The 12,106-nt window shown below is 36.3% G+C and overlaps 1 protein-coding gene across 2 annotated transcripts in view; it reads right to left on the bottom strand.

Moving 5' to 3' along the window:
* The window catches only part of MRPS35 (mitochondrial ribosomal protein S35), a 54,533-nt gene that overhangs the window by 10,647 nt on the left and 31,780 nt on the right, over positions 1 to 12,106 (bottom strand). For both annotated transcript variants that reach the window (XM_068658821.1, XM_068658810.1), the window contains exons 2-7: positions 11,308 to 11,351; positions 10,252 to 10,419; positions 9,680 to 9,740; positions 7,214 to 7,353; positions 4,608 to 4,717; positions 3,070 to 3,139 (exon numbers count right to left, since the gene is read on the bottom strand). In XM_068658821.1, coding sequence (XP_068514922.1) covers positions 3,070 to 3,139; positions 4,608 to 4,717; positions 7,214 to 7,353; positions 9,680 to 9,740; positions 10,252 to 10,419; positions 11,308 to 11,351 — 593 coding nt within the window. The remainder of the gene's footprint in view (positions 1 to 3,069; positions 3,140 to 4,607; positions 4,718 to 7,213; positions 7,354 to 9,679; positions 9,741 to 10,251; positions 10,420 to 11,307; positions 11,352 to 12,106) is intronic.

Here is a 12,106-nt window from a genome sequence, read left to right as displayed (position 1 = left end):
TGTAAAGCCAAGAGTTGGACCTGATGATGCACGTAAGCCCCTTAAAATACAGGATATTCTATGATTCTGTGGTATCTTCAGAGCCTTTCACTATTTGGCTACTGTTTTCTTGCATCATCCATTAACTGCTAACAAGTTAGAGGAGAAAAATGCTTATTTCAGTGCACTAACCTATCTTCATGCTTCCTTCACTTTGGCTGTGGAACTTCTCAGAAACCAGCTAGCCAAATTTGTTTTGGATAACCTTTTATTCATTTATTTAAATGCAAACAAGCTCCCTTCTCCAAATCCCAAAGCAAGGAAAAAAAACTATTTTTAACCATATTCTTAACCATGCTCTGAGGATGAGCAGTACACATTGTTGATAATTTTCCCTCTTTCCTTTCTGTCTCAGACTTAGTGCATATTTCAGCTGTAAACACACTACAACTAGGATTCTTGCAAAAATAATTCCATCCAAACTCTACCTGCTCTACAAACAGAATTGCTGAGATGTGGATGCCCTTGATTTTAATTGAAGCTAAGAGTGGAAGACAATACGAGAAAAATTGTACTACAAAGGATACTGTTGAGACACAATGATGAATTTTGCCTTCTAAGCACATATATGCAAAGACAGACAAGCCAGAGCTAAACTCTTCATACTCATTACTTTAAGAGCAACTTCCTGCTGGAAACGCCTCTCTACAGAACAGAGTGGTATATAGCATGTAGTTCACTACACACCCAACAAACCCACAGACATTCTTTTAAAAATAGGTTTCAGATTCCTAAACCGGTGCTCTGGTTTTGGTGCTCTATTTTATAACCATAATAAAAGAATCACTGGCAATTCAAAGGTAATTACACTTGAAAATCCACTTCCTGATGTATATCAGCAGATGATTTTTCTTTTTAATATATTTACATGATTGCTGGTTCACAGAATCCAGATACCACTATAAATTAGAGAGTTATGCCATGTTTTAGAGATAGCAGGCAAAATTTTCAGGATTAACAGCACAATTTACATGCCATCAGCATTGCTTTCACTCACCAAGAATGGAACACTCCTTTCATCTTTTTATTTAATTCCATAAAGCACATGCATGAAAACCACAGTGTGGCACTCTGCTGGGAAAGTCACAGAGTCTTGCAATTAGTTCTGTAAATGTGATTGATGTTACTCTCTACGTGGAAAGCTAATTCTCCCCAGCCCCCAGTATTTAAAGTTCACACAGATTAAAACAAACCACAGATGGTTTGCATATAGTTTACAAAATGCATCCAAACTATCTTTCAGCAAATTATTAAAAGGGATTACCAGTGATCATGGAAAAAAAAAAAAAAACAAAAAAAACATGTCACAGCAGATCATCAATTTTTCATGGAAATCAAAGACAATTACAACTGATTGATGAACTCATCAAATATTAACCTGGAAGCTGAAAGGTAATAAAAGGGAAAGAGACTTGTGTGTATTCAATACATACTGAACACTACCACAGCAATATCATATAGCCCTGTCTTCTATCACTAAGTAATGCTAGAGCAAAGGACAGATGTGGTGGCTGTCTGGAATTAATAAAGAGAGTGGTGTCTAGCTTTCTTGCCATTGTTAAATACTGGAAGCCAATCTCTCTCTAATTTAAGATTTGTAATGCAATGTAATGTTGTTCAGAAAAAAGATATCTGTGCGTACAAAGCACTTGAAATAAGGCAAACAAATTTTTTAAGATGTTAGCATAAGTTGAGTTATATTTGATGTACTCTACCATTCCAAACATGTTCAAGGAAACTTCTAATGAGCAGAAGATACAGCTCAACCTCCTTATTTCCAGTCATCACTGCAATGATCAAAATCAAGAACAGTAATTCCTCAAAATATTAAATACCTACATTTAATTCAAATACTAACAACTGAAAATAGTAAGTTTGAATTTTCTTAACTAATCAGCTACAACTTAAAGAGTGCATTATAACAGAGAAATCTAAAGAACTCACTGTAAAAGAGCTAAGGTCTGAAGATGTTTTACTATTTTGAGAGGACTACCTAAGAAATGTAATCCTAAGAAATGTAATGAAATATCAATAAATTGGAATAGCGTCTTTAATATCTCTATGTTAGTTATTTCACTTATATAACAATTTAACAAGATGAACTACTTGAAAAAAATCCAAATACATCCTATAGTGAGTGATTACAGAAGAGTTTACAATGTATCCATTTTGGAAGAAATATTTTATTAAAGAGATGCAATAACTTTATTTATATTCAGGACACTAACCGTGACACAACGAAACCCTAAAACTAACAGATCAGGATGGCATCCCTTTTCTGAGCAAAAACAAAGATCCGAAAAGGAGTCTCAGTCCTCACTCCTTCCGGCTTGAGAAAAAATTTGAGTATTTAAGATGCAGAACACCTCCAAATTGCAGCTATAGTTTACTACAGACCAGGAAAATTCCAAGAAAATATAAGACTGTACAATACATAGAAGATTTTGGAATTGGACAAGATCTAGACATTACATTGTATTTCAGTTTTTATAACTTCCTCTAACTACCATGCCTCTCTATATCAGTTTCTTTTTCAGCCTGATTTACATACTTTCACACACATCAACGCTCTTCTCCTAGTGAATCTATTCCAGCAAACAGACAACATTATGACAAATGTGATATTCAGTTGCTTGTGAAACTTAATTTGAATCAGCTTACTTTGCTAGTTCAGATAAATTCAAAGTTTATGCCTTCCAAGGAAAGTTTACTTCCAAAAATTTTAAAAACTTTCTGATATAGCATTCTATGTATTAGATACAACATATACAAGAAACAGCATAGCATTTGTAAAGTTAGAGAAATGAAGTCTAAGATGACTGTTGAATATTCAAACATCTCCACTGAATTTGAAGAAAGGTGGTAGGTAAGAGGAAGAGCCTGACATAATTTGTCCTAAGTTGTGCGCAGTCACAGAACTTTTCACAAGTTTCAATTAATGTTTATTTTTTGAAGATGTGAGGAAGGTAGGAGAAGGGGATGAAGGGACTGAGAGCAACAACATGTGGGAGATTTTCCCCAACTGCTTACCCAAGATTCATGGTACAAAACTGTGAGGAGGTGTATTCCATAATCATAGTTCTGTCTTCTTAGTGGGCACCTGAAAAAAAATATATAAACAAAGCTAGCATTTCTGAAACCAAATCACTGTAATACACTTTTGAACAAAATACTAGATCTACCAAGTTTTCTTATCTGTAACCTAGAAAATACATGTATTACAGGAATGTGTGTTTCATTCACATACATTTCTGAATTACACATAACCAAGAATAACATCACAATAGAAGCATGACTATTAAGGACATGGAAGAATGAGCATCTGCAAGTCTGAAGGAAAATGTACAAAAAACTTACAGATCTTCAGGAACCATTAAAAACCACACTAACATATCTTGGACTCCACTTTGCCCTCTACCTGAGAGAGCCAAAGTTGAACACAACATACATCAGTATGTACAGCCTAAAAATCTCAATTTTTCTGCCAGAGCCGAAGGGAGGAAGACAATGAAAAAATCCATTAGATATAGTTCAGATCAGAAGATCTAGTCAATTAACTTAAGAAAAGTTTAAGTCCATGCATGTAGCTGTATGTCAAAACAGAATCACAAGTAAAAATGTGTTGGGATAAGGTACAGCACTACAGAAACAGGGTATTTCTTAAAATTAGTCATCATAATCAACTGCTGAGACTTTGATGACATTAATCTCTTCCTTATGTTGATCTCCAATAAGCTCTTGTCTTTTTTCCCCCCTCACACACACTTCATCCAGCAGGCTGTTTTGTTTCACATCTTTTTGATAAACAAGAGCTCCTCTCTCTCTTTTCTAGAGAGACTGATAGCAAGCACAGAAGAAACCCTTGCACTCAGACTTAGGAGACTATCTGTCCTGCATGCAACATAATTTCCCAGGTATTGCTTACTAACTCACCAAGGAATGAAATAGCAAACAAAGTCAACAGAATTCAGTTCAATTCTAAACAGAAGAGACCTACACAAATAATCCAAAATGATTTTATAGCTGTAAAATGAGTTTAATTAGACAAAAATTGGCACTGCTACTCAGAGGACTGTAATCGGCATTGCTACTACTAAGAGGAGCATTCCTACTTCCCTTTCTCCTCCCTGCTTTCCCTCTGGTCAGTTCCAGAAGCCCTGCAGTGAACTAGATCAAGGACAGAAACTGATTAAAAAATTCCTTTTGTTTTTCCATCTTTATACCTTCGGGAGAAATCCTTTCAGTAGCAGTACTGACTTACAATGGATTAGACTGTCTATGGTACTATATATCTTATAATATTAATATTACTATAATCTTATAATATATATATTATAATATTAAGCATATATTAGGTTTCACATTATGTAATCTGTCCATTAAATTTTTAACACATGAATAGGAGTATTGGTACATCTAGATATATATTTTAGCCTGGGGAAAGACAGAAGAACACAAAGACGCAAGTTGCAAAGACATTAAAATTAACTGATATACCCAGAAGAGATACTATGCTTTCTTTACTGCAGCCATTGCTAATGGCATTTTTTTCCTTTCTGCAACCATACCTGTCTGTTGTAATAGTGAGTATATCTGTATCCTTGCAGTACCGCTCTCCTACAAGTTTAATAAGCTTCTTCTTTGCATGGTCATCCAAATTCAGGTTAGATAGTTTAACCTTGGAATACAAGAGAAAATACTTTTAATTATTTGGAGAAATTCAATCTCTGCACCCTGAAAAATATTTTGAGATATGGTTAGGCATATCTTTTATCAGGAATTAGAAATATAGCTATTAAATATGCACTTATAGAATTTCTTACAATTATATCACTAGTCAAAAGCTTTTTAACACAAGGCATGTATAAATCTGAATATTCAATTAATACATTTCTTCTCAGAGAAGCTGAGATAGACTATTTCTACTTAAACTTCTTTCATAAGAAAAAAGCTGTCAGTTTCTTTTGTAGCTTCATACAGAAGCTGTGTTTAAGCTGAGACACTCAAGACTCAGTCTTTGCCTGAGCCACAATGCAGCTATGCCTGCACCTCGCCATGGCCTTCACTGATTTAGATCCTGACCAACATCTTTAACTCACTGGCCTGACCTCACTCATACTGCATCTCTATGGATTTACTTAAACTGTTGACTGACTCTGGGTATTGTCACCACACTTAATCCTGGTCCCTTTTTGACCTCAAGCTTGCCTTATCACTACAGACTTGTCAGGTGCTTACTGGACCATCAGATTGGACAAGGTGACTATTACCAGGCCAGTTCTACTACCTTGCCCATGTAGTAACTGCACCCTTTTGAGGAGGTCACTTCCCTGCTTGCTTTGCTGCTTCTGTATCGCCTTCGCTTTCAGAACAGCCTGCCCTCACTGTTGTCTGGCAATGCTCACACAAATTGCTGAGTTTTTGAGAAATACTTTCTTAACGTTGTCTAATATTCATGTAAAGAAATAATGCTCCAATGGGTTTCAGACACAGCTCTGTGACAAACATACAACATTACGATCATGACTTCTGAACTTAATAGGATGTTTCAGCACACTGAAAAACACCAACCCAGATCTCCAGCATTAGTTTGCTTTATCTGACAAAACAATTTCATTCACCAAATCAGAAAAAAAAGAATCACAAACAGGCTTAGGGTGACATATTTCTAATTCATATTTAAAAACAAAGAAATCTAGAGATGCTCTAATTATGTCATAACTCAGCACAAAAGCAAAAAATCAATTTAGACCACCTTTGAAATAATTATTTGTGTTTTAAAAAAAGCAATGCAAAGAAGCCTATTGAGGCTCTTCTTCCTTCTATCATCATCAGCAGAAGCTTAGTAAAAATTGATTATTTGCAGTTTTTCCAAGTCAATTCCAGCTGATACTGAAACAAGAAATACTAGCTTGCTTTACCTGGGTTAGTACTAAACATGACTAAAGTATAGAGTTAGGGCCATCCCTCATCAAAAAACAAGAAAAAAATCCACAATGTATGTACACACAATTCACAAATTCAATTTTTTCACAACACTGCTTCCTAGATTTTTAAAGTTATTCTTCCCTGATATTATTATCATGGGTTTAGCTGTACCAAAAATGTATAAAAGAACACTATTCGTTAATACAGATATGCATCAACAAATATGACGGTTAGAACAAGTAAACACACCATTTACAACTACTTAAAGCAGTAATACACAGAAAGAGGTGGTCTTGGTTTAAATGTATCTACATGACCCCACCAAGTTAAAGTAAATCCTGACAGAACTGCATAATGTCTTCACTCAGTAAGTATATTAATGAGGGCTCGCTGAAATGAAAAAAAAAAACAAAACAGATAAACAGGTAGCGGAAAAGATTTTCCAGTTCTGCAGGGCAAGTATAAAGCAGAATTAGAAAACACACTCTCCTTTTCTCTTTGGCTCTTAACCTTCTGTTCCTAACACTACTGTCTCTTCCCCCGCATTTTGCCATTTCAAGTTAGGAATTAAATATTTAGTATGGTTTTGGACAAACTACTGATTCCAGATTTGTCTCCATCATATTCTAGCAAATTAATATTAAGCATCATAAGTCACAATAGACTGAATCAACAGTATTATGAAAGACTAAATACTTGTTTAGACAATGGTTACTTGAGATCCCCATAACTACAGCACCAGTCAACTACTGGTGCTGTAGTTAATGAAACAACTTCTGATATAATAATTCTCTGAGTACATGCAGTGTAACAGCCACGGACAATGATGAAAAGTCAAAGCCAAAACCAAGGTCCTCAGACCTCAGGTATAATTTGACTGAGATCTCTCACCAAAAGAAAGAGAGATCTCTTCAGAAAAGGTCGGTGATATTTTCAGTAAAGCATGCAGCCCCACACTAAGTGATAACTTACAAGCGTCTACATACGGAAAAGCTGATTTTTTCAGAATGTATGCTATTTTGCCTATATCAGAGCTCAATCTTCATTTATAAATACATATCCATATCTCTAAAACCTCAATTTTAACGAGCTGCAATATGAAATTCACCACTACTTTTTCTGGACATTCAATGAACTATGTCCCATACTCCCTTACAAAGTATCATACTAGTAAATGTTTTTGAAAAGAAAGCCAAGCATTTGGCTTTTTAAAACAAAGGTTGGTGTTTACCACAGTACTACTTACTCTTAGAGTCACCACTCTTGCTTTGGGATTACGAATAGATGTCCCTGCAGAAACATAATCCACTGTCTCAATTTCAACAGGAAAATGCTGTTCACATTTCTTATCGCTGTTCAAAGCACTTGGCCATTCAGTGCAGAAATCTGTAAAATAAAAAAGAAAACAAGTAACCTATGTTTTTTTTTCCGCTCAAACTTATTGTAATATATGTTTTAGAAGTAGTTTTTAAATAAAACCATATTTATTCAGATAATGACAGGGTCTCTGCTAGACTTGCTCCAGTATCTCAAAAGTCTTATTTGTACTGGGTTTCTCAGAACTGGACACAGCACTCCAACTGTAGTCTCATGTTCCAAATGAAGTGTGGGGAACAAAAATCCTAAATGTGCTGGTTATTCTCGTGTTAGTACAACCCAACATGCAGTTAGCCTTCATTGCTTCAACATTTCATGCTCAACTTTCAAAAGCTTGCTGGGCCTCACATGTCCTTTTCTGCTAAGCTGTTTTCTAGCCATATGCTCCCCTGCAGCCTGTACAGCTACATGAGTTATTCCATCCTAGACCCAAGACTTTGTAGTTGTCTTTGCTTAACTTCATGAGGGTCTCACCAGCAGATTTTTTTCTGCATGTTGACATCTCTCTGAATGGCAGCTGTGTCACCTGTTTTGCCCATTACCCCCTCCCTTCCCCCAGTTTGTAATTATCTGAAATCTTGCTGAAGTAGTGCTCTCTGTCATCATCCAGCTTTTTGTAACGCACATTTTCCACATATTTGGAAGCACGTCGCTTACAGTAGAGTTTGCTTCATAACCTTCCAAAGACTGCGGTAAGGCTGACTGACCTGCAGTTAGTTGCCCGCATCTTCCCTCTTGTCCTGTTTCCTTTGTCAAGGAAAAAATATCCTCTTCCTCCTTGGCTATCTGTACTTGCTTCCACTTTCTGTATTTTTCATTTTTGCACCTTAGGTCACTCAGGAGTTCCACTGTCCTTCTAACATACTTGCTCAAAGTCCTGCTGACTGGAATGGACCATTCTTGTGCTTTAACAAGACTGTCCTTGAACATCCACCAGCTCTCCTTGTCCACTTTGCCCCGCCAGGACAGTCTCCCATAAGATCTGCCAAAACTACTGAGCAGCCAAAACCATTCTCCTGAAGCCCTGGCTGTAATTCCACTGTCTGTTTTGTACACATCTCTCAGGATTTTTAACTACAGTTTCATGACCACTATTACCAAGGCTGTCATGTATGTGACCATTCTTCCTTGTCTGCGAACGATAAATTCAGATCACCTCTCCTCATCAACTGGCAGATAATTTGCATCAATAAATCGATGCCAATATGCTACTTGCCTTCCTTACTTCTGTCAGAATCTTGAACCTCATAATTTTTCACAACCAAGAACTGCCAGCAGCTTTCACATCCCCAACCAGCTCTTCCTTACCTGCACATGCAACAGAACTTTCCCATGGCCAGTTTGACCAGGATTTGCATCAAAATATTATCTATAATGTACCCCAGAAGTCTCCTTGGTTGTTTCTGTCCCATTCTGTTACACTTCCAGGACATGTTTAGATGGCTGCAGTTCCCCATGAGAATTAAAGCTTGTAACTGTGAGAGTTTTTTAAATCTGTTTCAAGAGAGGTTCATCCACTTCCTCCTCATAATTAGCCAGTTTGGAAGATGCCCACCCATACATCCTTCTTGGCTTCCTCTGATCCTGACTCTCAAAATCTCAGCCAGCTTGCCACCCATCTTCATAGCAAAGGTCTGCATCCAAACTGTACTTTTTGGCACAAGTCAGCTCATTCTTCACACTGCATCTCTGTCAAGCAAGCTTTCCCTCTGTTTCTGACTCCTCAGACTTCTAATTCCTTCTTATGCTGTGTACATTTGTATACAGGCAATTCAAGACATATCTCTTATCACCTCCTCCATACACTAGCTTCCACATCTAGATTTTCTCAAATGGCTAGCTGGCAGAGGTGCACTTGTTCTTCACTGAATCCTCTATCTCCCCTGCACACCTTGCTGTCACTCAGCCTCTCTTTTATGTCATTTTTTTAAACGCATACCAGAATGACTGCCCATAGCCATGATTAAACCAGGCTATAATCTTCTTAGAACTGAATCATATCCATCATTCATTTTCCTTAAGACTCTAAACTATGAATTCTTCACTACAAGCACTTTACCTAATAGTCTCACTGGCATACTGGAAACCTCACAAGACTTACCTGCCCGTCACCTGTATGACTTTAATGAAGCAAAACCAAAGTACAAGACTAGCCAAAGCCTGATGAATAACCAGCTTCAGAGATGGATCATATATCTCACTTCCTACTCCGTCACACAATTACACTTTGAATTGTCTTAAAAGCACCAGACATTGCTTTAAACAATGCCCCCCCCCCCAAAAAAAAAAAAAAGCTAAAGAAAACAACTGAAACAACTAAAAACCAAATCCTCACCTTTAAGAGCTGCACAGTGTTTCTTAATTGCAGGAGGAGTAAGATGCAAAAAATTGGGAATCTAGAATAAACATACTGAAAGTTACCAAAATAACAGCATTTTGTTCATAAATAAAGGGGTATTACTGAAATCTGATTACACTTTCAACATTTGTTAATGTAATTCAATACATTAAATACAAAATTAAGGTAAGAAGGCTCTCCTCAAGTCTCATTTAGCATAAGACTTAACCCCAGTTATAGAAGTCATAGGCATGATAACCCCAGCCAAGTCTGCTGATTTGGCTCACTTGTATTTCTTTCTTAGGTTTGCTACTATCTAATTAGAATAATACTATATTTTTTATAGAAAGCATTACCCAATATAAATAGATGTAGATAGTTTAGATGTAGAGCTTAGTGATAATGGTTTAGTGGAGGACTGGTTAGTGTTAGCTCAGAGGTTGGAAGAGACCTTCAAGATCACCTAGTCCAACCTAGATGATTCTGCGAAAAATATTCCAATCAAAGCAGTGCAGTCTTAATGAACAACAATTTTCAAAGTTAAAACATACCAGTTCAATGTGGCTTACCTTTATAAGCTCTAAGTTGCCTTCTTTTGGTGGAGGTACTCCTCTCTTCACTGGGTAACCCATTCTAATTGGGAGAGGCACAGATGCAGCTTTAAATGCAGCTGCTGTTGGATAAACACTGCTCCAGTCCTGGTTGACAGCCATTCTCTCAGTTCTTGGAGGTGCATGCTAACAAACAAAATTATGGAAGTTGATAGGAGAGATGCGGTTTTGTGACACAGCAGGAACACACACAAGAAATTATTAAAATCATATTTTCAGGAAGTCCCATCACTAAGAATTTCAAAACATGCCTTAATTTCAAACATTAGTGTTCATTTCCAATGGAATTTTTAAAGGACAGCCTCTCAAGATTCAGGTGGCAGGCCTCCCTGTCTCAATATAAATAATAAAACTGCATTTATTTCAGAAATGCTTAGGAAGAAGATTTGGCCATTATCTTGTGCTGTGTTAAATTGAAGGAGGGTGGAATCAAACCAGTATTTTGTAGTCGAGAGAGAGCGAGATTAGCTCTTTAAAGAAATAAAAAAAGCACCACCATTTCTTTTCCCAAAGCCCCCCCCCCCCTTTTTTTTTTCTTAATCTAGAAGGGCATAGACATAGTATATCAGCCTAGAAACAGACATACTCATTCAGCTGGTCTGACTGCTTTACTGTATCATTACATCTGCACTTGGAATTTAAAGGAACAAAAATTTACACCTGGTCCACTTTTACTACTTGCCTTTAAAATCATATCACATTACCACTTTTCAAATCCTGCAAATTCATACTGAAAACAAAATTAAGATTTTTGTTTTTCTTTTAAATGCAGCTATATACTACTTTTAAGACCTTGATACACGTTAGGTTTTTTTTTTTGTTTGGTTTGTTTTTAAGAATGCAGACTGAAGACAGCTAGGAGATTAAAGAAGTTAGGCGTGAGTTCTGGAATTTCATCACATTGGATCACTTCACCTTGTTTTGAAGGTGTTCCTGTAGAAACTATTAAAGTTTACAGCTTAGACTAGTTTCTCAGAGACCACTGAGTTAGCTGCAAATAGTATCAGTTCTTACCGATCTTACAAACTGCGATGTCCTGCCTCTTCTCCTTATTGAAGCTGGAAGAAAAATTAAAAGGAACATTTTTCATTACAAACTATTATATGGTTTTGTGGAAAAAAAATATAATGTAATCAGCATGCTTTTTTTTTTTTCCACTTTTACCAAAACAATATCTATTAATACTCATAAGTAATTCCGAATCTCTATATTGCTACAGACAAAAGAAACAAACAACAACACCTCCTCATAAACATTTTTCAAATCAGGACATGAGAAATAAGCCAGATGTCCCTAATAGTGCAGAGTAATCTTTCTGTGGAAATAAGAGGCTTTTCAAAGATTTTGTTTCCTTGCCTTTATATGGAAGAAGGGGAAGATCACATACTCAGATTGCTCACTTGTTTTGTAACTTGAGATAATAAAGGCTTGGAAGCCATTCAGTCAGATTGAGTTTATCCTAGAAACATATCAACAACAATTTCAAGTTTCAAGCTAACACATTGTACTGTTTTTTTTGTTTTTTTTTTTTTTTTTAATTTTATATGGGGAACATACTGATGAGTTTATTTTCTGCCATTTTATATTGCTCATTGTGCATATTGAGCGAACACATAGAAGAAGCAGCATACAGTAATACAAAGTTTACTCTCTTTTAGCAGGCCTGAACCATTAGGCTCTCTTTTTTTTTTTTTTTTTTTTTTTAAATCAACGGCCATCTGTTGGACCTGTGGGAAGGGATTCACAGAAATAAAGAAGCCACCAAATCCCACTGGATTTTTGGTATAAACAGAAATCTTCACTTTCTTGTCTT

Source organism: Anas acuta, chromosome 1 (genome assembly GCF_963932015.1).
Source record: "Anas acuta chromosome 1, bAnaAcu1.1, whole genome shotgun sequence".
Classification (NCBI taxonomy): domain Eukaryota; kingdom Metazoa; phylum Chordata; class Aves; order Anseriformes; family Anatidae; genus Anas; species Anas acuta.
This window is presented reverse-complemented; position numbering and strand designations above follow the sequence as displayed.